The sequence below is a fragment of the Oryctolagus cuniculus genome, chromosome 11 (assembly GCF_051225735.1).
Source record: "Oryctolagus cuniculus isolate XC-2025 breed Fujian yellow rabbit chromosome 11, ASM5122573v1, whole genome shotgun sequence".
Classification (NCBI taxonomy): Eukaryota; Metazoa; Chordata; class Mammalia; order Lagomorpha; family Leporidae; genus Oryctolagus; species Oryctolagus cuniculus.
In genome coordinates, this window is record NC_142877.1 from 22,961,828 (window position 1) to 22,987,503 (window position 25,676).

The 25,676-nt window shown below is 50.6% G+C and overlaps 1 protein-coding gene across 1 annotated transcript in view; it reads right to left on the reverse strand.

The window, feature by feature from the left end:
- Positions 1 to 25,676, reverse strand: part of MMP24 (matrix metallopeptidase 24) — a 61,859-nt gene that overhangs the window by 27,454 nt on the left and 8,729 nt on the right. The window contains exons 3-4 of the mRNA XM_051846145.3: positions 23,154 to 23,687; positions 1,037 to 1,185 (exon numbers count right to left, since the gene is read on the reverse strand). Coding sequence (XP_051702105.2) covers positions 1,037 to 1,185; positions 23,154 to 23,687 — 683 coding nt within the window. The remainder of the gene's footprint in view (positions 1 to 1,036; positions 1,186 to 23,153; positions 23,688 to 25,676) is intronic.

Below are 25,676 nucleotides of genomic sequence, written 5' to 3' on the forward strand. Positions count from 1 at the left end.
GCTCTTCCCAGCTGGCTCTGTGGGGTCCCCCTCACCCCGCCCTTTGCTTTTCCTCTCTTTGATGCTTTCCCAGACTGACTGCAGCCATCCTCAGCCTTGATTTGTGTGTTACTACCTCTGGGAATCTGCTTCCTTCTGAGCTCTAGATGGGCGTGGCCACGTGACTGTTCTCACCAGCTGGGAGTCTCTGGAAGGGGCATGTCAGGATCAAGCACAGTGCCCAGCACACGTCTGGTAGATGCAGAAAGTGTCATTTAAGAAGTCTTTCTGCCAAGGGATTCCTGCACAACTTGGGGAACTCTAGAGGGTGACTTCAGACCAGAAGAGCACATCTCTAACCCAACGCTCCATTTCACTGATAAGGAAACTGATGCCCAGAAGGGTTGAGCGACTTGTCCTCAAGGTCACACAGTAAGCTAACAGCAGACCTGGCACTCCTGTTACAGTTTAAATAATAGCTTGAGTGTCTACCAAGAGTGTCAGGGGCTTGGTCCTCAAAATCTTATGTTAGTGGTTAATGGGCTGAATTCAATTGTGGTGTCAGAAGTGGGGCCTTTGGGAAGTGATTGGACTGAGTTAGGTTGCAGGGGTGGGGTCCTGTAATTGAATCAGGATGGCCCTGTGAGGAGTGATCAAGGGGGCACAGAGGAGCATGCTCTTTGTCTCTCTCTGTGTGATCTTCCCTCTGCATGAGATCTGCTACCTGCCGCCATCATTGGACTCCAGACTGATGGGGCCACCTGACCTTGGACTGCAAACCTCCAAAACCGTGAGCAAAAATAAACTTTTTCCTTTATAAGTTAAGTTCTCTCTTTTGTTACTAAGTTGCAGTAACAAAAAACTGACTACTCCAGACTCTTATCCCAGCACATCCTCAGCTCACAGAGGAAAGGGTACTTTGGGGTATTCCTCCCAGGATGGATAGGCAGGCAGCATGGGCATGGTGTGTGCACAGTGTACAGACAAGGACATGGCAACTGTGAGCCCAAATGTGAGCCCCGAGACTGAAAGGCACAATGTCCTCCGCAAGTCTTACTCGATTGTTGTCTGATCCAGCACGCCGGTGACTGGGATCCCGTAGAACTGCTGCATGGTGGAGACTGCTGACTGTAAGGCCTTCCCCGAGTGCAGTGCAGACGCCCGTGCATCATAGGGAAGCAGGTAGCCGTACGACTTTAACCAGCTCTGAAAGACAGAACAGCAGGCGTTACGCTGGAGAGCGCTCTGTTCTACCTGGGCAGATTTGCCCTTAACGCCAGGGCTCACTCTACCCACGTGACTTAGGGATTCACGCTCTGATTTCTTCTTCCATCACTCCTTCCAGCAGCCACTGGCAAACGAATCTCCAGAACACACAGCTCTTGGCTTACTCCCCTCCTGCATAGACCTTTTATTGGAGCCCAATTGGCTCTAGAATAAAGATCAAATTTGCATTCAAAGCTTTTTATTACCCGACCTCTTTACGCATTTGCCCTGTGCTTTCCTCTGATAAAAGACTAGGCATGCAAGAACAGTTAATTATCTGACGTGGTGTGGTCTGTTGAAAATGTGTCACCTGGAAACTCGTGTCTAAGGCCAGTCTGATGAAGAATTTTGTTGTGGAATATTCTTGCAACTCCACTATAAAGTGAGCCATGTATAAGCAAAATGATATATCTTTTAATTTAAGTATAATTTAATATGTACATAGAAAAATCTAGAAAGTCAAAATGTGAACGATACTATGCAAGATAATTTCTTTCTTTTTTTTTTTAAAAAAATATTTATTTGAAAGGCAGAGATACAGAGAGAGGAAGAGGAGGGAAAAAGAGATATCTTCCATCCCCTGGTTCACTCCCCAAATGACCACAATGGCTGGAGCCAGGCCAAAGCCAGGAGCTTCCTCCAGGTCTCCCACATGGGTACAAGAGCCCAAGAACTTGGGCCATCTTCTGCTGCTTTCCCAGGCACATTAGCAGGGAGCTGCATCGGAAGTAGAGCAGCCAGGACTCAAACCAGCACCCATATGGGATATGTTTAGGAAATATACACTAAAGTATTTAGGGTTACATAACAGTGTGTGATACTTGTAACTTTAATTTTAGAGGCAGGGAGAGACATGGAGAGATAGACAGACAGACAATGCCTAGGGTTGGGTGGGCTAGGGCTGGAGCCAGGTTTTCCGTGCAGGAGCCGTCAGTATTACCTGAGCCACCCTTGGTACCTCCCAAGGTCTGCACTGGAGAGATGCTTGAGTCAGGAGCCAGGAACTGAACCCAGGCACTCCAGTGTGAGATGTGGGCATCTTCACAGCCAGACCAAATGCTCATTCCTTATGTTTGTTTCTTGTTTCTATGTGAGCAAGCTTACTGTGGATGTGTCTTTTATTATAACAACATATTATATGTTGTTCCTGTTTTAGAAACAACAGTTTCCAATGGTCATTTTTTTTAAAAGATTTATTTATTTATTTGAAAAGCAGAGTTACAGAGGGAAGGATAGATACAGAGAAAAATCTTCCATCCTCTGGTTCACTCTCCAAATGGCTGCAACAGCCAAGGCTGGGCCAGGCTGGAGCCAGGAGTTTTTTCTGGGTCTCCTACATGGGTGCAGGGCCCAAGCACTTGGGCTGTCCTCAGCTGGTTTCCCAGGTGCATTAGCAGGGAGCTAGGTCTGAAGTGGAGCAGCCAGGAGTTGAACTGGCACCCATATGGGATGCCAGCACTTTAGGCTGCAGCTTTAACCCACTGAGCCACAGTGCCAGCCCCGCCAATGGTCTTATATCAGTGGAAAGTACTGGGTAGACGAGTAAAGAGGCAGGGTAGTGGGGAATTTTGAATGCAAATTTAATCTTTATTCTGTAGTCAGCAGAGATCCAATGAAAGGTTTGACCACAAACTGTAAGTAACTACTTATTTATTTCAGCAAAGGTAACTATAACATCCTCACTGCCTTTGATAACATCTGACTAAGAACAAAACTGTCAGAATACTAAGGTCCTAAAACATCCACAACAGAGTGACAGCCTTCCCTCACTCGCATCTGGTATGTCAAACATGTTTTTCATTTTGAAGGATGGCACAGGGTACCAGCATGTCTTGCAGTTCCCAACATTGCTTCTCTTTCATGCCTTTGTACATATTTTCCCCTCTGCCCAGGATACTACTTCTTAGCTTGGCAAAAATCTTTCTTATTTTAAGGGTCAGTCCATAAATTCCGACCTCTGTAAGATTTCGCTGACTGCCAGGCTAAGTTATTTCCTCCCTCTCCTTCATGTCCCAAGTTCCCTATTATAGATATTACAGGGCTTATAATATCGGGCTCTTATTCCTTTATTTATCAGTCGCCTCCAGGCTCTAAGCTCCTCAAGGGACTTGACCATGTCTTATTCACGGCTGTATACCCAGTGCCCAAGACAGGTGCCGGACACACACTAGCTATGTCCATTCAACACACGTTATCTGGCATTGTGTAAAGCTGCCGTAGGGTACAAAGATGTGTAAGGAACTCACAGACTGACAGGTAAACTCTTACTAGAAACTTGTGGTAAAAAGTGTGTGCGGAGTTACATGGGAGAACAAAATAGGACCGTCTTATCCACCGAGGGTGGGCAGGGAGAAGGGGAGCTCAGGGCAGGCTTCCAGGGGGAGACGGGGTACAGCATGTGCAGTCGCCTGGAGCCGTGGGAGAGCGGTGGGTTTTGAGCAATATTTACAATGGCTAGAATTCTGAGGGGAGTGGTGGCAGTTAAGTGGAGAGGTTGGGAAGGAGGGCAGTGGAGGGAGGTGGCCTATGATTATCTGTTCACAGAGTGGACAGATCACAGTGCTTGTGACTTGACTGTGACCTAGGATCAGCCAACAAGCTCAAGTAACACGTGTGCACATGGAAATGGCAGGGAGAGTGTCAGGTGCCCAGCCCCCACACTTGGGTGCTCTAACTTCTCTCCCCCAGGTTAAGTGGGGTTACTGCAGCACCAAGTCCCAGGACTAGAATGCCCCAGCCCTTCACAGTCAGAATGCCACCTCACTCTCCCCTCCTTTATGGAAACTTTAATTAAGAACTTCTGGACTGAAAAAAATAGGGTGTGGGAAAGACACACACGGTCCTGGAGTAAGGGACTTCGGTACATACTGGCCGCACGGCCCTGGGCAAATGGAGCTTCAGCTTCCATGTTTGGGAAGTGTAAATACTAATTTCTCCTCCACAGGGTGGTTGTGAAGATGACATGAATGGATACACCTGCTACATAATAAGATCACTCAAAGTGTTGAGTATCGCTGTAGATGGTGTATCTGTTGTAAAATCTAGGCCAGAAACACGGTTTTGATTTATCTGCCTAGTCTAGTCATCCTGCCCTCCCACATTCTCCCTGGATCCACAGCCGGTCCTGTGGGTGTGATGGAGGGTGGTACATTTCCCACAGTCAGGTCTACTTCCTGTCAGGTGACTGGGAGCACTGTGTAGGGTCGGGTACACAGTGGATTAAATGGCAGCTAAAGTGAACTGTAGACTGTTCATCCTGTCGTTCCACTTTCTCAGGACCACGCACAATCACGTCCCGTTAGACTTCAGCTTGAGGAAAATGTATACTCTACAGGAGCTTCTCTGAGCACGAAGTATAAGAAAGGCAGCCTGGGTCCCCCCAGCGGATTTCCCTGTAGCCTCTCTGCCAGGAACCTCTCAGCCAAACTTATAGCTTTGATGTTGAGCGGAGTCATGCTTGGAAAGAACTGTTCTGTTTTCCACCCCATAAGCCACCAAGTTCATCCTTAACAGTCTAAAAACATTATGTTTTAATCTGTAAGCCACCTCAAGCCATTCCAGAGAAGCGGTGTGTACAACTTGAAAATGTATCCTGGGCTGGCACCGTGGCATGGTGGGTTAAGCCACCACTTGTGAGGCTGGCATCCCATATCCAAGTGCCATTTGGAATACAGGCTGCTCTGCTTCTAATCCAACTTCCTGCCCATGTGCCTGGGAAGGCAGTAGAAGATGGCTCAAATGCTTGGGCCCCGCCACCCATGTGGGAGACCTGGATGGAGTCCCTGATTTCTGGATTCAGGCCAGCCCACACCTGGCTCTTGTGGCCATTTGGTGAGTGAACCAGCTGATGAAAGCTCTTTTTCTCTCTCTTTGTCTCTGTCTCTGTCTCTTTCTCTCCCCCACTCCCTCCCCTGTCATTCTGCCTTTCAAGTCAATAAATAGGGGCTGGTGTTGTGGCACAGTAAATTTAGCCACCACCTATAACACCAGCATTTCATATGGGCACTGGTTAGAGTCCTGGCTGCTCCAGTCTGATCCAGCACCCTGTTAATGTGCCTGGAAAAGCAGCAGAAGATGGCCCAAGTACTTGGACCCCTGCACCCATGTGGGAGACCTAGATGAAGCTCTTGGTTTCTGGCTTCAATCCGGCCTAGCCCTGGCCACTGTGCCATCTGGGGAGTAAACTAGCAGATGAAGGATCTCTCTCTCTATGTTACCATACCTTTCAAATAAATAAAATAAAATAAAATAAATTTTAAAGCAAATAAATAATTTTTAAAAATGATAAATAAGTTCTGTTGCAATTACTTAAAAATTTTATTTATTTATTTGAAAGGCAGAGTTACCGAGAAAGAGGGAGAGACTGAAGAGATCTTTCATCTACTGGGTCACTCCCCAAATGGCCTCAATGCCTAGGACTGGGCCAGGCTGAAGCTAGGCGCCTAGAACTCCATCTGGGTCTCCACATGTGTGTCAGGGCCCAAATACTTAAGCAATCTTCCACTGCTCTCCCAGGCACATAAGAAGGGAGCTGGATCAGAACTGGGCAGCCAGGACCTGAACTGGCACCCCTGCAGAGTGCAGGCATTGCTAGCGTCAGCTTAATTTGCTATGCCACAATGCTGGCCCTACAAAAAATTTTGAAATCTATACATATGAGAGAACAAAATTCCACACATATGAAGAACAAAAAGCTAATGAAAAATGTGTATTATAAAAGAACTGTACATGAATTTTGATTTTTTTTGCATGAAAATAAATTCTTCTATGAGCTTTTTAAAAATATATTTATTTATTTGAAAGGCAAAGTTAACAGAAAGGCAAAGGCACAGAGAGAGAAAGAGAAGTCCTCCATCCTCTGGTTCACACCCTTGAGGGCCGCAATGGCTGGAACTATGCCAGTCTGAAGCCAGGAGCTAGGAGCTTTTTCCAGGTCTCCCACATGGATACAGGACTTGGGCTATCTTTTACTGCTTTCCTAGGTGCATTAGCAGAGAGCTGGATCAAAAGTGGAGCAGCCCAGACTTGAACCAGCGCCCGTATGGAATGCCAACGCTGCAGGCAGCAGCTTTACCCGCTATGCCACAGTACTGGCCCCATCTATGAACTTCTTTTTTTTTTTTTTTTTTTTGACAGGCAGAGTGGACAGTGAGAGAGAGAGAGACAGAGAGAAAGGTCTTCCTTTTGCCGTTGGTTCACTCTCCAATGGCCGCCGCGGCCGGCGCGCTGCGGCCGGCGCACTGCGCTGATCCGATGGCAGGAGCCAGGAGCCAGGAGCCAGGTGCTTTTCCTGGTCTCCCATGGGGTGCAGGGCCCAAGCACCTGGGCCATCCTCCACTGCACTCCCGGGCCACAGCAGAGAGCTGGCCTGGAAGAGGGGCAACCGGGACAGAATCCGGCGCCCCGACCGGGACTAGAACCCGGTGTGCTGGCGCCGCTAGGCGGAGGATTAGCCTAGTGAGCCGCGGCGCCGGCCCCATCTATGAACTTCTAAAAAGGCTTATTTGGTTTTTTATTTGACAGGCAGAATGAGAGAGGGAGAGGGAGAGAGAGAGGGAGAGGGAGAGAGAGAATCTTCCATCTGCTGGTTCATTCCCCAAGAGGCCATAACAGCCAGGGCTGGGCTGGCCCAGGCAGGTGAAAGCCAGAGCCCTGGAACTCCACCCAGATTTCCCTTGTGGGTGGCAGGGACTCAAGTACTTGGACCATCTTTCACTATTTTCCCAGGAGCATTAGCAGTGAGCTAGAGAAACTGGGACCTGAGCCAGTGCTCTGATACGGGATGCCAGTGTCACAGGCAGAGACTTTACCCACTGGGCTATAGTGCTGGTCCCTCTATGGGACATATCCTCCTATGTATGTGTGTATGTTTGTATCTGCTATAGTATTTACCAGAGTGGCACAACAATCACTGAGCTCATGAATGAATGAATGAATGAATGGTTGGGAGGCGCTATCTAGGTACCAAGCAAGGGATTCCATCTTGAAAAGGTATAATGAACAATACACTTGGAGGCACCAAGCACGATTCCTGGTATCTATTAGAGGGAAAAACATTTCTGAAATTCAATCTACTGTGGTTTGACTTCCTTGCTTGATGAGGCAACGGGTTCCCTTGTCCCATCTGAAAAAAGATAGAAATCCACTAAAGGAGAGCCGGCGCCGTGGCTCAATAGGCTAATCCTCCGCCTTGCGGCGCCGGCACACCGGGTTCTAGTCCCGGTCAGGGTGCCGGATTCTGTCCCGGTTGCCCCTCTTCCAGGCCAGCTCTCTGCTATGGCCAGGGAGTGCAGTGGAGGATGGCCCAGGTGCTTGGGCCCTGCACCCCATGGGAGACCAGGAAAAGCACCTGGATCCTGGCTCCTGCCATCGGATCAGCGCGGTGCGCCGGCTGCAGCGGCGGCCGTTGGAGGGTGAACCAACGGCAAAGGAAGACCTTTCTCTCTCTGTCTCTCTCTCTCACTGTCCACTCTGCCTGTCAAAAATTAAAAAAAAAAAAAAAAAAAAAAGAAATCCACTAAAGGAAAAAAGTCCATTCAGTCTTCAACAGAATGACCTATGTTTCATCTCTGTATACCTGGATTCATTAATCAATCATCAGCCGTGTCAGAAGTCTGACCTTTACAGCTCAGTTAACCGACTCTAAGGTGTCTGTCACCCTGTAAGTGCTGAAAGAGGTGCAAACCCAGAGGAAAGTGAGAAGAATCTCAGAGTGCAAGCAGGGACCAAAATAGCTGGGCTGAACCAAGGATGGAGAGAGCGTGGACAGAACCGTGTGCCTGGCCTGCTGGCCAGAGGGCTGGATGTTGATTCCTGGGAAGGCAAAGCTGAGTAGTGGCCGGGAAAGGAGAGAGCAGAGAAAAACAAGGAGGAAAAAAAAGGGGGGGCGGGGGGAGAGAAGAGGGAGGAGCGGCAGACAGCAGAGGTGGTGGTGAGATGAGAAGTTGCAGTGGGGGCAGCGAGAAGATCCCGGGCAGTGCACCTGGGAAACAGAGATGGCCATGGAGGGGGAGAGACAGCAGTGGTCTCCAGGGGGCTTCTGTGAGCACCACTCCTGGGTGGATGTGAGCCTGGAGAAGGAGTGGGGAGGGTGATCGGGACCTGGTGTTTGATCAGAAGTGAAGTGGCCGGGTGGCACTATCAGGCCAGAGGTGAAGTCCACAAAGAAGCACCAGGCAGAAGAGCGTCAGATCTGGACACATGAGTTAGCATGATGAAGAAAGAAGGAAAGACCCTGATCCAAGAGCTTGGGCAACGAGGTCATGATCTGGGCTGAGGATGTGAGCACAGGAACAAGGCAGTGGCCTCAACAGGAGTTTCAAGTGTAGTTCCTGAGGGTTTGTACATAGAGAGACTGGGACAAGCTGCAGGCTAAGTAAGGCAGTGCAGCCCAGAGAACAAGGGGGCCGGGAACGGCATCCTGGGAGGACAGTGTTTAGGCTGGGGAGGGGAGGACTGCAAGATTTACTCTGGTTGGGACAGAGGGCAAAAGACAGCCAGAATGAGAGATCAGAGGACACAGATCTTGGCTCATTGTAAGAGACATCTTTTTAACAGCCAGAGATGTTCAAATTACAGTAACAATGACAACAGCTGCCATTGTAAGAACACCTACTCTGTAGCTGGTGCTTAGTCAGGCTGTTCCCCAACGTGCAGAGAAGGAAACAGGTTTAGAGAAGTTAAGTAAACACCCAGAGCTACAAAGCTAACAAGGGATAGGCGTCAACAGTTTGATTCATTTGTAGGCGCTAACAGAAACGTGAGCACACACGAGTAAAGTAGAATAGAGGACCCTTGGGCCTAGGAAGGGTGGGGGCTGAGGGACAGAGAGGGGGGATGATGAGTCCCGAAATACAGCTGAGGGGGAAGTTGTCCTAGTGTTCTGCAGCACAGTAGGGAGCTGGTGTGCAACAGTTCTTTATGCTTTCAATAGAGCCAGCAGAGAAGAGCACACACAGCAACGGCAATATTTGAGGAGATGGAAGTGGTAAATTACTCTGCTCGCCTCACATTATATACATGTACGCAGCTATAATCATGCCCCATAAATAAGTACAAACGTTATATGTTAAGATTCAGGGGTTCCGTACTGTCGGACTCCTGGACAGGAAGCCCATCCCCTCCCGGGACTGCCTTCGCCTCTCACTCCTAAAGTGCAGTGCCTCAGCCCAGATCTTTGCCTCCCTCTCCTTCACTGCCCACATCCAGTCTTCCATCAAATAACTGTTAGCTTTACTCCTAGGCATTAAATTGGTTTGTTTCTGTCCACTCATTCATTCAAAAATGTTTATTGTATGGGGCTAACCATGTAGTGTGGCATAGTGGGTAAAGCCACTGCCCATGACACTGGCATCCTATGTGGGCACTGGATCATGTCACAGCTGCCAATCCAGCTCCCTGTTAATGGCCTGGAAAATGCAGAAGATAGCCCAAGGATTTGGATCCCTGTACCCATGTAGGAGACCTGGAAGAAGCTCCTGGCTCAGTCCTAGCCTTTGTGGCTATCTGAGTAGTGAATCAGTGGATGGAAGCTCTCTCTCTCTCTCTGTAGCTCTTTCAAATAAATAAATATTATTTTAAAAAATATTTATTAGGCCGGCGCCGCGGCTCAATAGGCTAATCCTCCGCCTAGCGGCGCCGGCACACTGGCTTCTAGTCCCGGTTGGGGCACCGGATTCTGTCCCGGTTGCCCCTCTTCCAGGCCAGCTCTCTGCTGTGGCCCGGGAAGGCAGTGGAGGATGGCCCAAGTGCTTGGGCCCTGCACTCCATGGGAGACCAGGAGAAGCACCTGGCTCCTGCCTTCGGATCAGCACAGTGCACCAGCCACAGCACACCAGCCGCGGCAGCCATTGTAGGGTGAACCAACGGCAAAAGGAAGACCTTTCTCTCTGTCTCTCTCTCTCGCTGTCCACTCTGCCTGTAAAATATATATATATATAGTAAACAATAATGAAATAAAAAAAAGAAAAATATTTATTGAGAATGTACTGTATACCAGGCATTGTGTGCTAGAGTTATAACAGTGACCAAAACATTCTACTTTCTAGTAACTGTCTAGTGGAAGAACCATGTAGTAATAGTTCTATGCAGAACAAAAGTAGGCTGAGGGAACAGAGTGACAGGACAGCTATTTCATACAGGTGGCCAGGGAAGGTCTCTTTGGAGAGATCTTGATCAATAATTCCCTAGGGCAGGAAGCACGTTACCCATTACCAAAGACTGCTAGTATGAGCTCAGTAGCCGTCCCCTGCCCTCTCTGTGTCTTTGCTGTCATCTCTGGGCCCCTCGCCTGCCCGTCTCCTTGGCCAATCCTGACACTGGCAGATGGTCCGTGGGCAGCTTCAACCTCAACGTGAGACCCCATTGGGTCCCTGCAAACCAGCATGACAGGTGGCCTGAAATCCTTCCCCACCCGTTGCTGTTAGCCTCATCCTGGCAACTGGGTTTTTGCCTTAATTTGGCTGGCACTCAGATCCTAAGATGAGATTCCTGCGAATTGTAGAGTCTCAGATTCCCTGCCTGGTTCTCAGACAGCTTCCTCCAGAGAGTTAGATTGTAATCTTTATACACAAAGGGTCTTCAAAATGGTCATGGAAAATGTATTATGAAAAACTATGCATGAATTTCAAATACTTTTACCAAAATAAGCATTTTTTACTCTGATTTTTTAAAAGAATTATTTACTTATTTATTTGAGAGGCACAGAAAGGTGAGAGAGAGAGAGAGATTATTCACTGATTTACTCCCCAAATGCCTACAAAGACTGGGGCTGAGCTGGGAATTGGTAACTCAGTCCAGGTCTCCTACAAGGATGGCAGGAACCCAACTGCCTTAGCCCTTTTGACTCCCAGGGTGCAAGTTAGCAGGAAACGGGAGTCAGGCACTCTGATTCCGGATGCAGGGGTCTTTTTTTTTTTTTTTTTTTTTGACAGGCAGAGTAGACAGTGAGAGAGAGAGAGACAGAGAGAAAGGTATTCTCTCCATTGGTTCACCCCTCAAATGCCGGGGCACGCCTATCTGGAGCCAGGCTCCTCCCCCCGGTCTCCCATACAGAGTGGGGGGCCCAAGCACTTGGGCCATCCTCCACCACCCTCCCAGGCCACAGCAGAGAGCTGGACCGGAAGAGGAGCAACCGGGACAGAATCCGGCGCCCCAACTGGGACTAGAACCCGGGGTGCCGGCGCCGCAGGCGGAGGATTAGCCTAGTGAGCCACAGGATGCAGGAGTCTTAACTGGCATCTTAGCTGTTAGGTCAAATGGCTGTCCCAAAACTTATCTTTTAGTTTCATTTTCTATGAACGTTCTGAAGCACTCTCCTTGGGTGTTGGGTCCTATTTGAAAAGAAGTCATTGGGACCAGGATGCCATCACATTCCTAGCTTTTCATCATATTGCCTAGCTTTTCTCTTTCCAACTGGTTCTCTGTGGTCCTCAGGGATTGGCCCTGTTCCTGTGTCAGTTCCCTCTAAAACCCAGCTTCCTCCTCTTCCAACACAATGGAAATCCCAGACCTGCTGCTGAGCCCACCTCATCCCATGCCTGGAGAACACGCTGGGCAGCAGTGCGAGATCCTCTCGTTTGATGTGGGGTTTTGCAGAAGAGGCAAAGGAAACTCAGAGGAGAGTGACTTACTCCAAATCATGGAGCACGATGGGAGGGAAGCCAGAAATGGAGCCAAGTGTCCCTGCCTTCCAGGGAGGGTGGTTTCTGTCACGCTGCTCCCCCGACGCTAGCTCTGGTTTGCCTCCAAAAACGGTTTCTTTTTTTACCCCCTTCACTTCCAGCCAGTCTAAAAAGGGCCCTCAGGATCGCCCACAATGCCCAGCTTAGCTTCTTGACAAACACCTTAATGGTTCAGCGGTGCCTGTTGGCTGCCGTCAGCTCTGAGTGGGTGGCGAGTGCACTAACGGGAATTCCCTGGCGCTTCGCACAGTGTCCTTGGCCCACTCCCAGGAGGCTACCACAAGCCAATCACCGCGCCTGAGAAGGTGGCACGTTTGGGGTTTTGGGTCAGCAATGGGATGTCCGAGTTCTCCACCTTTGGGGAGGCCTCCGCCCAATGCCAGGGGTGTGGCCATGCTGTCATTCACTCTGAGAGGGAAGGAGCCTTAGACTTGCTTTCCAGGGCCCTCCTATCTCCTGGGGCTGGACCTATTAGTGAGTTAAGAAAAAGGAAGAGGGAAGACAAAGACCAGTGGTCAGGATTGCTTCTTAGCTGTAACAGGCAGATGGCCAAACCAGACAAGCTCTAAGTTATAAAGTTCCATCATTTTAGCTTGGTGGATTGCGTGTGGAGCCAACAGCGTGGCTGTCAACAGGCTTCACAACCTGAGGCCAGTGCGCTTGCCCAGGCTTACCTTCTGTCTTGCACCTCCCACCCTGCACTGCCCACCCTGGGTTCCCTGTACCGTATCCAGCTCTCCTGACCTACCTGGGTTGCCGAACATGCACTGCCAGTTCTAGCCCCTGTGTCTTCATTTCATTCTCTCTCCCCACATGTAGTTTGGCCTCTCTCTGATGAGCTATTGGATATCCCCCAAAATGCACCTTGAACGCCACTTCATCTGGGAGAGCCACCTACTCAGAGTGCCGTGGACTTCCTCTGTGCCCCAGCGGCATCATATGCATGCCTCATTTGTAGTATATTTCACCTTATGTTATAAATAATGGCCTCCAGGGGCCAGTGCTGTGGCATAGCGAGTAAAGCCACTGCCTGCAGTGCCGGCATCCCATATGGGTGCCCGTTCGAGTCCCGGCTGCTACTTCCGTTCCAGCTCTCTGCTGTGGCCTGGGAAAGTAGAAGATGGCCCAATCCTTGGGTCTCTGCACCTGCGTGGGAGACCTGGAAAGGGCTCCTCACTCCTGGCTTCGGATTGGCCCAGCTCCAGCCATAGCAGCCATTTAGGGAGTGAACCAGCAGATGGAAGTCCGACCTCTCTCTCTCTTTCGCTGTCTCTCTGCCTCTGCCTCCCTGTGACTCTGCCTTTCAAATAAATAAATCTTAAAAAAAAAAAATGGCCTATAGGTCTGTCGTTCCCCCTGAAAAGTTGTGAATGGAGCTTATCACCCGGCAGGAGAGACAGACAGGGAAGACTGAAGATTTCATTGCAGTTGTGATACATGGATGAAAGAGAACAGGTGCTATAAGAGTATGGGGCAGGATATGTGGGCTGTAATAGTGGTGGGAGCTGGCCGGCACTGCAGCTCAATAGGCTAATCCTCCACCTTGCGGCGCCGGCACACCGGGTTCTAGTCCCGGTCGGGGCGCCGGATTCTGTCCCGGTTGCCCTCTTCCAGGCCAGCGCCCTGCTGTGGCCAGGGAGTGCAGTGGAGGATGGCCCAGGTGCTTGGGCCCTGCACCCCATGGGAGACCAGGGTAAGCACCTGGCTCCTGCCATCGGATCAGCGTGGTGCGCCGGCCGCAGCGCGCCGGCTGCGGCGGCCATTGGAGGGTGAACCAACGGCAAAAGGAAGATCTTTCTGTCTCTCTCTCTCACTGTCCACTCTACCTGTCAAAAAATAAATAAATAAAATAGTGGTGGGAGCTCCCTGAGGACATCTCACCTGAGACTTGGGAATGAGAGGTTAGGCGAAGGCTGAAGAATGGACAGTCCAGAAGGAATATCTTACTGAATTTCTTAATGGGAAGGAACCCGAACATTAGAAAAAAGGTGGTGGTGGGGCAGTGCTGTGGCATAGCAGATAAAACCACTACCTACAGAGTCGGTATCCCATCTGGGCACCAGTTAATGTCCCGGCTGCTCCACTTCCGATCCAGCTCTCTGCTAAGGCCTGGGAAAGCAGTAGAAGATGGTCAAAGTCCCTGGGCCCCTGCACCCATGTGGAGGACCTGGAGGAAGCTCCTGGCTCCTGGCTTTGGATCAGCGCAGCTCTGGCCATTGCTACCATTTGGGGAGTGAACCAGCAGATGGAAGACTTCTCTCTCTGCCTCTGCCTCTGCCTCTCTGTAACTCTTCCTTTCAAATAAATGGTCGGGGCACCGGATTCTGTCCCGGTTGCCCCTCTTCCAGGCCAGCTCTCTGCTATGGCCAGGGAGTGCAGTGGAGGATGGCCCAGGTGCTTGGGCCCTGCACCCCATGGGAGACCAGGAGAAGCACCTGGCTCCTGCCTTTGGGTCAGTGCGGTGCGCTGGCTGCAGCACGTCGGCCGCGGCAGCCATTGGAGGGTGAACCAATGGCAAAGGAAGACCTTTCTCTCTGTCTCTCTCTCTCTCACTGTCCACTCTGCCTGTAAAAATAAATAAATAAATATTAAAGGAAGAAGAGATGAAAGTAAAGTAATAATTTAGCTTTTGTCCTAAAAGCAATTTTAAGCAAGATGAGGGTAGGAGTAATGTCATCAGATTTTTGGTTTGTTTTTAAATTTAAAAAAATTTTAAAATTTAACGAGCGCAGGCACACTCCCATCTGCTAGTTCACTCCCCAAATGCGCAACAGCTGGGGCTGAGGCAGGCCAAAGCTGGGAGCTGGGACCTCAATTCTGGTCTCCACAGGGACTCAACCATTGAAGCCATCACCTGCTACACCCCATTCCTGCACATTAGCAGGAAGTTGGAATTGGGAGCTGAGCTGGGACTTGAACCAGACACTCTAAGATGGGATGCAGGCATCTCAAACAATGGCTTAACCAATAGGCCAAACATCTGCTTCTAAATTTCTTTCATTATTAAATATCTCAACCATTCAGAAAGGCATAAAAATAAAACAGGAGAGGGCATTTGGCTTAGCAGTTAAGATGCCCAGGTCCCACACCGTGCCTGGATTTGAATCTCAGAAATGCTGATTCTATCTTCCTGCTAATGTGCACCCTGGGAGAGACAGTAGGTGATGGCTCAAGTGGTTGGGTATTTGGTTGACCTGTATTGAGTCCCTGGCTCCTGGCTTTGGCCTAACCTATGCCCTGGCTGTTGCAGGCATTTGGGTACTGAACCAGAAGATAGGAGATCTGTCTTGCACATAAATAAATAAAGGTTTTTTAAAAATAGTAAAACACTGCATATTCCAAGCCAGCTTTGTCAAATCTTAGCTTTTACCATATTGGTTTTGGATATGACTGACCCCCATGTGGATGAATTAGGTTAAGAGGTCCCTCTCGCTACCATAGGAAGGTAAAGGCAGGCAAGAGAGCTGTTCAGGCGGGAAGTCACTCACGTCCAGATAGAGGGCCAGCGTTTAGTCTAAGATGGAAGCAGGGAAGAAGTGGACACAGCAAAGACCTGTTGAGGTGGTGAACTCTTTGGGGTATAATGGTGATTCTAAGACAGCTGAGAGGAGGAGGAGCTGAAAGATGACCTCAGTGCCAGTGCGATAGCACAGCGGGTAAAGCTGTTGCCTGCGGTGCCGGCATCCCATTTAGGTGCCGATTTGAACCCTGGCTGCTCTACTTCTGACCCAGCTCCCTGCTAATGTGCCTGGGAAAGTGGCCCCTGCACCTACACAGGAGGCCTAGAAGACACTCCTGGCTCCTGGCTTTGGATCTGTCCAGCTCTGGCTGTTGCAGCCATTTGGGGAGTGAACCAGCAGGTGGAAGACCCCCCCCCCTTGCCTCTCTGTAACTCTTTTTAATAAATAAATAAATCTTAAGAAAAAAGAAGAGCCGGCGTCGCGGCTCACTAGGCTAATCCTCCGCCTTGTGGCGCCGGCACACTGGGTTCTAGTCCTGGTCGGGGCGCCGGATTCTGTCCTGGTTGCCCCTCTTCCAGGCCAGCACCCTGCTGTGGCCCGGGAGTGCAGTGGAGGATGGCCCAAGTCCTTGGGCCCTGCACCCCATGGGAGACCAGGAGAAGTACCTGGCTCCTGCCATCGGATCAGCGCGGTGCGCCGGCCGTGGCGGCCATTGGAGGGTGAACCAACGGCAAAGGAAGACCTTTCTCTCTGTCTCTCTCTCTCACTGTCCACTCTGCCTGTCAAGAAAGAAAGAAAGAAAGAAAGAAAGAAAGAAAGAAGAAAGATAGATGACCTCTTTCTGGCACAGTGCATTTGTGGCACACACTTAAAATTTGTCATTGCTAACAAAATTTAATGACAACGCCTTGCTTTTCTCTTACTTTGTCACAACCTGTATAATCTTTGGGAAAAATTGTTTATATATATATAGATGCAAGCTTCAAGAAGTTCATGGATAAATGGAATTAAAAGATGATGAGTATTTCCCTGAGTTTTTTTTTTACAAAGATTTATTTACTTATTTATTTTAAAGATTTATTCATTTATTTGAAAGGCAGAGTCACAGAGAGGCAGAGGCAGAGAAGTCTTCCAACCATTGGTTCACTCCTTAAATGGTCGCAATGGCTGGAGCTGGGCTAATCTGAAGCCAGGAGCCAGAAGCTTCTTCTGGGTTTCCCATGTGGGTGCAGGGGACCAAGGACTTGGGCCATCTTCTAGTGCTTTCCCAGGCCATAGCAGAGAGCTGGATAGAAAGTGGAGAAGCTGGGACTAGAACCAGCAGCCATATGGGATGCCAGCACAGCTGGCGGCAGCTTTACCTGCTATCCCATAGCGCTGGCCCCTCCCTGAGCTTTTTGAAGCCTGTGTGTGTGTCTACTATTATGCTACTGTTCATTACAGCTAGTTCAACATTGGCACTTGAAATGAATACACGGAGTAATAATGAAGAAAAATCTCTTGGAGCAGGAAGGCCAGGACCAGAATTCACACCTTTATCAGATTACTATTCCCTAAAGTGAGGACTGGGCCTAACATGCAATAAGAAAGCTTAAAAGCAGGGAGCATACATTTAGCCTAGCGGCTGACACCCTCACTCACAGCAGAGTGCCTGTGTCTGATTCCCGGCTCTGGCTCCCGACTCCAGCTTCCAGCTCATGGAGACCCCGGGAGGCAGCAGTGATGCTCAGGTAGCTGTGTCCCCGCACTCACATGGAAGATCGGCACTGAGGCTCAGCCTTGGCTGTGACTACGCCCCAGTCCCCCTCCTTCCTCAGCACGTCCCTGAGCAGGTCCTCTTCCTGCTCAGAGCTCTCACGACTCCCCTCAGCCTGTGGACAGAAGCCAAGCTTGCAGTCTCTTCTCAGCCTCCCTTCCCTGCTTTCCTTGAACCCTCCTACTGTAAACTGCAAGGAACTCGATGCTGCAGGCACATCCAGCTACCCACGGTTTCCTCACCACGCCACGCACTGGCGGGAGCCTGGTTCCTGTGTCCCCTCCTGTCTGGACTGCCCACCCACTCTTCTCCATCCTTCCTCTCTCTCGAAGGTTCGTCTCGGACACCACCTACTCCCTGAAGCATTCACCGACTCCCCCAGCTGAGGTTGGGGTCCTCATTCCCTCCCTCCCGAGTGCTCCTCTACACCCTCCTTAGATCTCAAAAAAAAAAAAAAAAAAAGTTTTTATTCTCCAAAAAAAGGTGCTGACTTTTGTGTGCCAAGCACCATTCAGAGAAGTTGGTGGGGGGGACTCAGGCAACAAAATTAATGTAAAAACAACGTATCACCTGTGTGGAATGTCAGGTGCTATTCGGGGTATCGAGGAGACCTTGGCTTCAGTTTGTTCCTCCCACTTTTGAGTTTCAAGTGCCCCATCATGTAGTGTATCAGGCATTTCCGAAGATCCAGCTCTTCCGTAGAATTCGGTAGAATCTACTTTTATTAGTTTTGAAACTGTCTCTTTTAGCCTGGAAGTGGGAAGGTGGCTAAAAGGCTATGCTAATAATCCAGAACCAGACTGGGTCGGGTAGAGGGGAAAGCACGGAGCTAAGGGACAGAAAATTCAGTTTCTGGTCCTCACTTGGCAGTGTTTTAGCTACGTGTGGGTCCCTGGAGAGGATGGTGGGTAAGTCACATGGTCTCTCCGAGTCTCTGTTTACTCGCCTATAAAATGAGGACAGTATCTTTCCTGTCCTCGCCATGGTGCTGTTGCCAGGATCAAACAGGGCCACACACATGAAAGCGCCTAGAAACTGCAAAGCACCTTACAGAAAGATCGGGCTATTACAGTAGTAGGAAAACCCACAGCCGTAATAAGAGAGAAGGAAGTCAAAATGGAGCAGGCAAGATCCAGCTCATGCAAAAGGAAAGCACTTTCTAACAGATTCCCCACCCCACCCCCCCACAAGAATGGAGGCTGTGATCACACCAAAATAATTTTTTGGCTTGAGAATGTGTTAGGGCTTCTTAATAGGTCTGTCCCACCCCAGACTCACTCAGGGCTCTAATCTCCTTTGACTGCAGGTGCAAACCTAAGAATGTTCTCCATCTGCCCAGAGCAAATCACTCAAAACCAGTCTCAAGGGTGGGAGTCCATTATGCCGGGGTCTCAGAGCCCCACTCTGCTACTCATGTGGCCTGCGCTGAGTGGCTTATCTCTTTTGTGCTTGTTCTTACCATCCTCAGAGTCAAGCTGGAAGACAGTAAGGCCAAAAAATTATTTGAGGGACATTCAAGTCAGCTAATCAAAGAGAAAAGGATGATTTAAATAACTAAAAGTAGGAAGCCAATTAGAGAGTCAGTGGGACCCCCTGTTGTGCAAAATATAAAAGAAATAAGGCCGCAAATGGGAAAACAGATGGAATCTTTTTTTTTTCTTGGCTTCATATTGAAAGATCAGAGATGTGAAATCAGAAGCCAAAGACAATGAAAAATGCTTATAACTTTCTTTTTTTTTTGACAGGCAGAGTTAGATAGTGAGAGAGAGAGACAGAGAGAAAGGTCTTCCTTCCGTTGGTTCACCCCCCAAATGGCCACCACTGCCTGGCACACTGTGCCAATTCAAAGCCAGGAGCCAGGTACTTCCTGCTGGTCTCCCATGTGGGTGCAGGGCCCAAGCACCTGGGCCATCCTCCACTGCCTTCCCGGGCCACAGCAGAGAATTGGTCTGGAAGAGGAGCAACTGGGACAGAATCCAGCACCCCAACCGGGACTAGAACCCGGGGTGCCGGCGCCGCAAGGCAGAGGATTAGCCTAGTGAGCTGCGGCGCCGGCCAAAATGCTTATAACTTAAGACATTAGGACCTTTGGATGAGCGCGTTGCGCCGGCCACAGCACGCCAGCCGTGGCGGCCATTGGAGGGTGAACCAATGGCAAAAGGAAGACTTTTCTCTCTGTCTCTCTCACTAAACAATCTGCCTGTCAAAAAAAAAAAAAAAAAGACAAAAACAAAAACAAAAAAAAAAAACAAACAAAAAAAACAGACATTAGGAGGAGCAGGCTTTTGGTTCAGTGGTTAAGTCACTACTTGGGGATGCTTTCGTCCCACATCAGAGTGCCTGGGTCCAAGTCTGGACTCTGCTTCCAATTCTAGTTTCATGCTAATGTGCATCCTAAGAGGTGCAGGTGATGGCTCAAGTAGTTGGGTACCTGCCAGCCAGGTGGGAGATCTGGGTGGAGACTCCTGGCTTTGGCCTAACTGAGGAGGATGGAAGATCTTTCTCTAGGCTCAAATAAATAAGTAAATAAGTAAAAATTAAGATAATAATAATAATAATAAAGAATTTAGGAGACCCAGGAAAAATTCCAGTTCTGAATTACCTGTTATCAAGGTTTGTGCCCTTGGGCAATTTATTTAAGGTTATTCAAAAAGTATGAATTAAATGCTACTGTGTACTTGGTGATCTAGAAGGTCTTGGTCACCTCTCCAACCCTCTGTGTTGTGTGTCACCACTACTAGATGACAGTCCCCCACAGAGTTACAAAAGATCTTGAGGGTGAAATCTGGAACTCCCAGCAAAAGGAACAGCTTCTATTTCCACTGAAGGATGGACGATAGGCAATCTCATCCCTGAGAAGGGTTTTGAGATGCCTGTGAGTGCCTATTTCAGATTCATGCCATTTCTGGCATTGAGGGTGAGGAGTAGAATCCTTGAACGCTATTGAATACTTAATGGTGGGCGTTTAGAGTTGAAGACTGTGTTCAATCAATAAAGTGTTTTGGTTGGGGAAAGCCCTGACCAAGAACCACAGTCTCCCCTTACCCCCACCCTGCTAATGTTTTAAGTATGCAAAAATATTACATGACAAACTGGGTGGGGTTGCTTCAAAGTGTTCTCCAGAGAAGACAGAGTAAATGGTGGCCAGAGAGGTCAGAGAAAGTTTCTTGAGGAAACAAAGCTTGAGCTGAAACTGTAAAGAAAGGTTTCGGATGAGCAGGGAGGGGTGCACAAGTAAACAATGTCCGAGAACCAGGGGTGCTCATCAGGACGGAGGAGACGGGCTTTTTCTAGTGGAAGGATGCATCATCGATATGCAGTGGGCAAGATGGCTGCTCATGGGGATGTAGGTGGAACCAGGCTCCAGGGGCCTTAAGAGAGAAAGGAGTACCCAACATGATCTGCTGTTGAAAAGCAACAAGATTTCCAGAAGGCTTCAATCGTGTGACCCACTAATTTTCAGTGAAGGGATAATTAGACACCAACAGTTGAGAGAAGCAGTGGGTCTACTTGGTCTGTTTTTCAGGAGCTTTTGGACAAAGTATTATAGACATTTAAAATGGAGTCATTGTGGAATTGAGGGTGCTGCTTCTTTTTTTTTTTTTTTTTTTAATCAGGGCCTGAGACTCACATGGAGATAGGAAATAACAGATGGAAATAAATGGTCACTTCTCTGAATGAAAGAGGATTGAGTGCAGGCTGCCCCAAGAGACCATGCTGGGACCTGGCTGACTTAAATTTTTTATGAGTGATCCAGAAGAAGTAGAGCAAAGTGAAAATTTCAGGACTGCAGACCATAGTAAGCCCTTTCAGATAGGGACATGGAAAGGAGAAGGGAGTGGGGGTGGGGGAAACACCTGAAGGAAGGTAGAGAGTGGCAGATACCTGTCAACGGGGAAATGTAACATGACGCACTCTGACAGAAATAATCCACATGCAGGTGTTGGGTTCCAGGCTATCGGCTTTGACCCAGGAAGGGAATCAGGGAGCTACCGTAGACTGTTTCCTAAAGGCAGTGGCCTAAAGTGTTGCGATCAGGATAGTTGACAAAGGCATGGGCAGAAGCAGGACAGCACCTGGAAACCAAAGAAATCAGCCCTTCTGTAGCAAAGCCATAGGGTCTCTCATGTGGGGACAAGTGGGAGGTTTACATCTGTTGAAAGTTAGCGTCCCAAAATATCCAGAAAAGGGCCATAAAAATGACCCAGAATAGCTATTCTAAGGGAAACTTAAGCTTGGGGAGTGGGGGAGGCTTAGAGAGGCAGAACAATCAAAACCTGTAAAGTTAATAGGATATGGAAGAGGTAAATACAACCTTCTTTCCAAGTCCTGACAGATTCAAGGGAAGAGCCTGCTCATAATGCTTGAAATATCACAGGACTAAAAAGGCTTCAGCGTTGAGATCATCTAGCCCTACCTCTTACATGAAGGATGGTGAAATCCAAGCCTGGAGAGGGCAAGGAAATTGCTCAAGGTCACAGAAACCGCCAGGGTCAAGGTTAGATTAGAGCCCAGACCTCCTAAATTCCAGGCCAGGGTCTTTCCACCTCACCCTGTACACGCAGGAAGTCTCAAAAAAAAAAAAAATCCTACTTTCTCTAGGGTATACATTCATGAAATGCATTACTTGGACATGTGATAAAGCTGAAAGCACAAACAGGCTAGGTAAACTTTTCGCTGAAAGCCAGCAGCAGTTATGAGATCTTAGGAGGACAACTGTCAGCTGCAGTGAGTGGTTCTTCTGCACACCGCGGTTTTATTTATTTTATTTTTTAAAATCATTTTAGTACCCATAAAAAAACCTTAGGATCCTCTCTTAGGGAAACTCACACTTGCAGATGTGAACACAGTCCTGCCCGGAATTCATGAACCCCTGAGTCCCGTGCCTAATTAACAGTTGCTGTTCGGGCAGATTCTTCTGAACAGACTGCTTCAACAAACACGTTCCATGTCTTAGGGTAACTCGGGCAATTGCTCAGATTTTCCCCAGCTACATACCAGTGTCCGACATGGTTTATTAGCATCGCAGACCTCTAGGCTGGGAGAACCTGGAGAAATTACCTAGTCCAACTACCCCTCCCTCATGTGATTTAGAAGTCATGGGTACATTCGAGGGTCAGCCTGCCTAGATTATAACCCCAAGTCCATCATTCACTGGGTGTGTGAACTTGGGCAAGGTACTTAAGCTCTCTAAGCCTCTATCCTCATCTGCAAAATGGGGGTGAAAATTGCAATCACCCGGCTGAGAGGCTGCAAGGATTAAACGAGCTAATTCATATACAGCATAGCACCAGACCTGGCACACAGTGAGTGTTCGGTGAATACCGGAGCTGCCGTTACTGTTACCATGCAGGCTTTATGCACGTACCCACCCAGTCCCTCCTTGGAGCTCTGGCTTGCACATGCCCGTGACGAGCAGCTCACCGCCTCCTGGGCTGGCTGAGCAGCTCCAATTGTTACAAACTTCTTCCTTTATGGAGCAGAAATGTGTGTTCTGGCACCCCCCACCCCCTCCTCAGGTAGCCCCGGTTCTGCCCTGTGGGGCCACCTCCACCTGACAGTCCTTCAGACAAGACAACGACAGGGTCCTTCCGGCGCTCCCCCCCCCCCCCCTTCCCCAGCTTGAACATCCTCGGTTTCTTCTCCCAACCCACAACACACTGGCGGCGCTTACTATTTACTCCGAGGCGTTGTACGGTTTCCCTCTCACACACAGTCATGCAGGCCACACACCCCACCGCCGCCACAACAGTCCCGACCCTCCCGGTCCGCCCCCGCCCGCTGCCCCTGTCCGCGGTGCTGAAGCAGCTCCGGGCCGGAGCGGCCTCTGCGCGGCCCTCCCCAGCCCCCGCCCTGGGCCGCGGCCGGACCCCAGGCGCTGACCCCCGGCGCGCCGCCTCGGCGCCCCCAGCCACAGCCGCAACCCGGCCCCGGCCCAGCCCCGGCGCCGCCCCTCGCTCTGCCCAGAGCCCCCCGAGCCCGCGCCCCGGCCCGGCGCGCCAGCCCCACCTGCCCGGCGAAGGGCGCCTCCGCCTCGGTCGCCCGCGCAGCCGCCACCGCCGCCGTCCGGTCGCCGGCCCCCGCCGCCGCCACCGCCGCCCGCGCGGCGCCTGGGAGGCAGCAGAGCGCGGGCAGCAGCAGCAGCAGCAGCAGCCGCCGCCCCGGGGCCCGCCAGCAGTTCCAGCGCGGGGCCCGGCCCGGCGGCGGCGGCGGCGGCGGGCCCCGCGCGGCGCGGCCGCCCCGGCTCCTCGGCATCCCGGCGGCGGGGCCCGGCCGCCCGGCTGCGATGGCGGCGGCGGCGGCGGCGGCTACGGCCGGGTCCTCCCGCTGCAGCCGCTGCGGAGCCGCCGAGTCACGGCGCCGCGGACACGCGCCCGGCCCGCCTGCCTCCGCCGCCGCCGCCGCCTCGGCCGCCAGCGCGCCCCCGCCTCCGCGCGCCCCGCCCCGGCAGGGGGCGGCCGGGGGCGTGGGGGCAGCACCCGGGCCGGACCTGCGGGGGCGCGGGCTCGGGGCGGGGCCTGGGGCCGGCGCCGAGCAGCGGCGCTGCGGAGAGGGTCGGCGGGGCTACCAGCGCAGCTGCAGGGGCAGGGTCCAAGGCGGTGGGAGTGGAGGAGGGGGCGTGGGGTCAGGCCCGAGGGAGAGCTAGGAGGCTGCTGGAATAATCTTGCGGGTGGAATCACGGGATGGCTCTGGGGGAGGACGGCCGGGACTCGGGGTCCGAAGCCGAAGGAACAGCACTGGGGGAGAGGGTCTGAGGCCTGACGCTGGAGGAGAGGGGGTGAGAGACAGCCTAGGGGAGGGAACTGAGGCACGGCCCTAGGTAAGGGTGGGATTGGAAGAGGAGCTGAAGAAATCGTCCTGGGTCCAAGGGGTTGCCCCTGGCAGGGTGAGAGGTGTGGGGCTGCTGAAAGGATGACCTGGGGGACATTAGGTGACGTTCAGGTGAAGCTCATTCTGCCCTCCCCCAACCCTCCAAGAGGGAGCGGGCTCACCAGCTGGAATGATCATTTTTCGTGCAAAACAGGCTATAGTTGTTGAGCACTTTCTATGTGTAGGGCTCTGGGCTACAATAGATATTAAACAACAACGACTAAAAAGAAGGGCGATTTCCCCAAAGCGTGGGCATTTACAGCTTGGTGAGCAAAAGGAGCACAGAGAACAGGACAGGGGCCTGCGCTGTGGCGCTGTGGGTTGAGCCAGCTTCCTGCTAATGCACCTGGGAAGGCAGGGGAAGAACGCCCAAGTCTTTGGGCCCCTGCACCCATGTGTGGGAGACCTGGAAGAAGCTCCTGGCTCAAGCCTGGCCCAGCTTGGTCGTTGTGACCATTTGGGGAGTGAACTAGCGGATGGAAGATCTTTCTCTGTCTCTCCTCTCTGTGTAACTCTGCCTTACAAATAAATACTTAAAAATAGTTTTAAAAATAAAAAAAGTTTTTAAAAGACAACATGCACTAGCTGTGAAAAAGGTTGCAGGCAGGTGTTCCCAGGCCAATAGAGGTACTGTGTTGGAGGGAGGACTCCAGCTGGGCCCTGAGGGAAAGGCTGCAGTTAAACCAGGGGAGGGAGCAGAGAGGGCCTTCTGCATAGGCCGTTGAGGCCGTCCAGGGTGTGGTTGGGCAGTTCCCATAGGGCAGCGCTGGGAAAGGAGGGCGGCAGGACAAGGTGGGGAACACTGGGATAATGACCTTGGGCTGTATTCCCAAGGAAACTGGGGAGAGGGTGTTGGCTGCAGTTTGTTTGCACGGAAGAACTTGTGAATGGTGTTCTACCATTACCCGGTAATTTGGAGATGTGCAAAGGGCACGGGCTTTAGAGTCAGGCCTAAGGCCTAGGTTCAAATCTTGGCTCTTTTATGTTTTTAGAAAACAGTGCCAATATTACTGCATGAGGTTGCCATGAGGATGAAATGTTCTATGTTGGTTCTCCTCTAGTAGAGACTATTACCTCCCGACCCCTGTGCCCCCAGCAGAGAGGCTGGAAGACACCTGTAAAGGTCTAGACAGGAGGAAATAATAATAGTAAAAAAAAGTTATCATTTATTGAATGCCTAACACATACCAGGCTCTGGGCTAAGCACTGTACTGCATTGTAACTCATTTAGTCTTCATAGATAAATCCTGTGAAACAAATACTGGTGACCTCAACTTGCTTGCATTTGCCAAACTCAGTGTGGTTTTTGGGCAAGTCACTTCATATCTTTAAGCCTTGATTTCCTTATTTTTTTAAGATTTATTTATTTATTGGAAAGTCAGAGTTACACATAAAGAGGAGAGGGAGAGAGAGAGAGAGAGAGGTCTTCCATCTGCTGGTTCACCCCCAACTGGCCACAATGGCTGGAGCTGTGCCAATCTGAAGCCAGGAGTCAGGAGCTTTCTCTGGGTCTCCCATGCGAGTGCAGGGGCCCAAGGACTTGGGCCATTTTCAACTGCTTTCCCAGGCCATAGCAGAGAGCTGGATTGGAAGTGGAGCAGCCGGGTCTTGAACCATCACCCATATGGGATGCCAGTGCTTCAGACCAGGGAGCTAACCTGC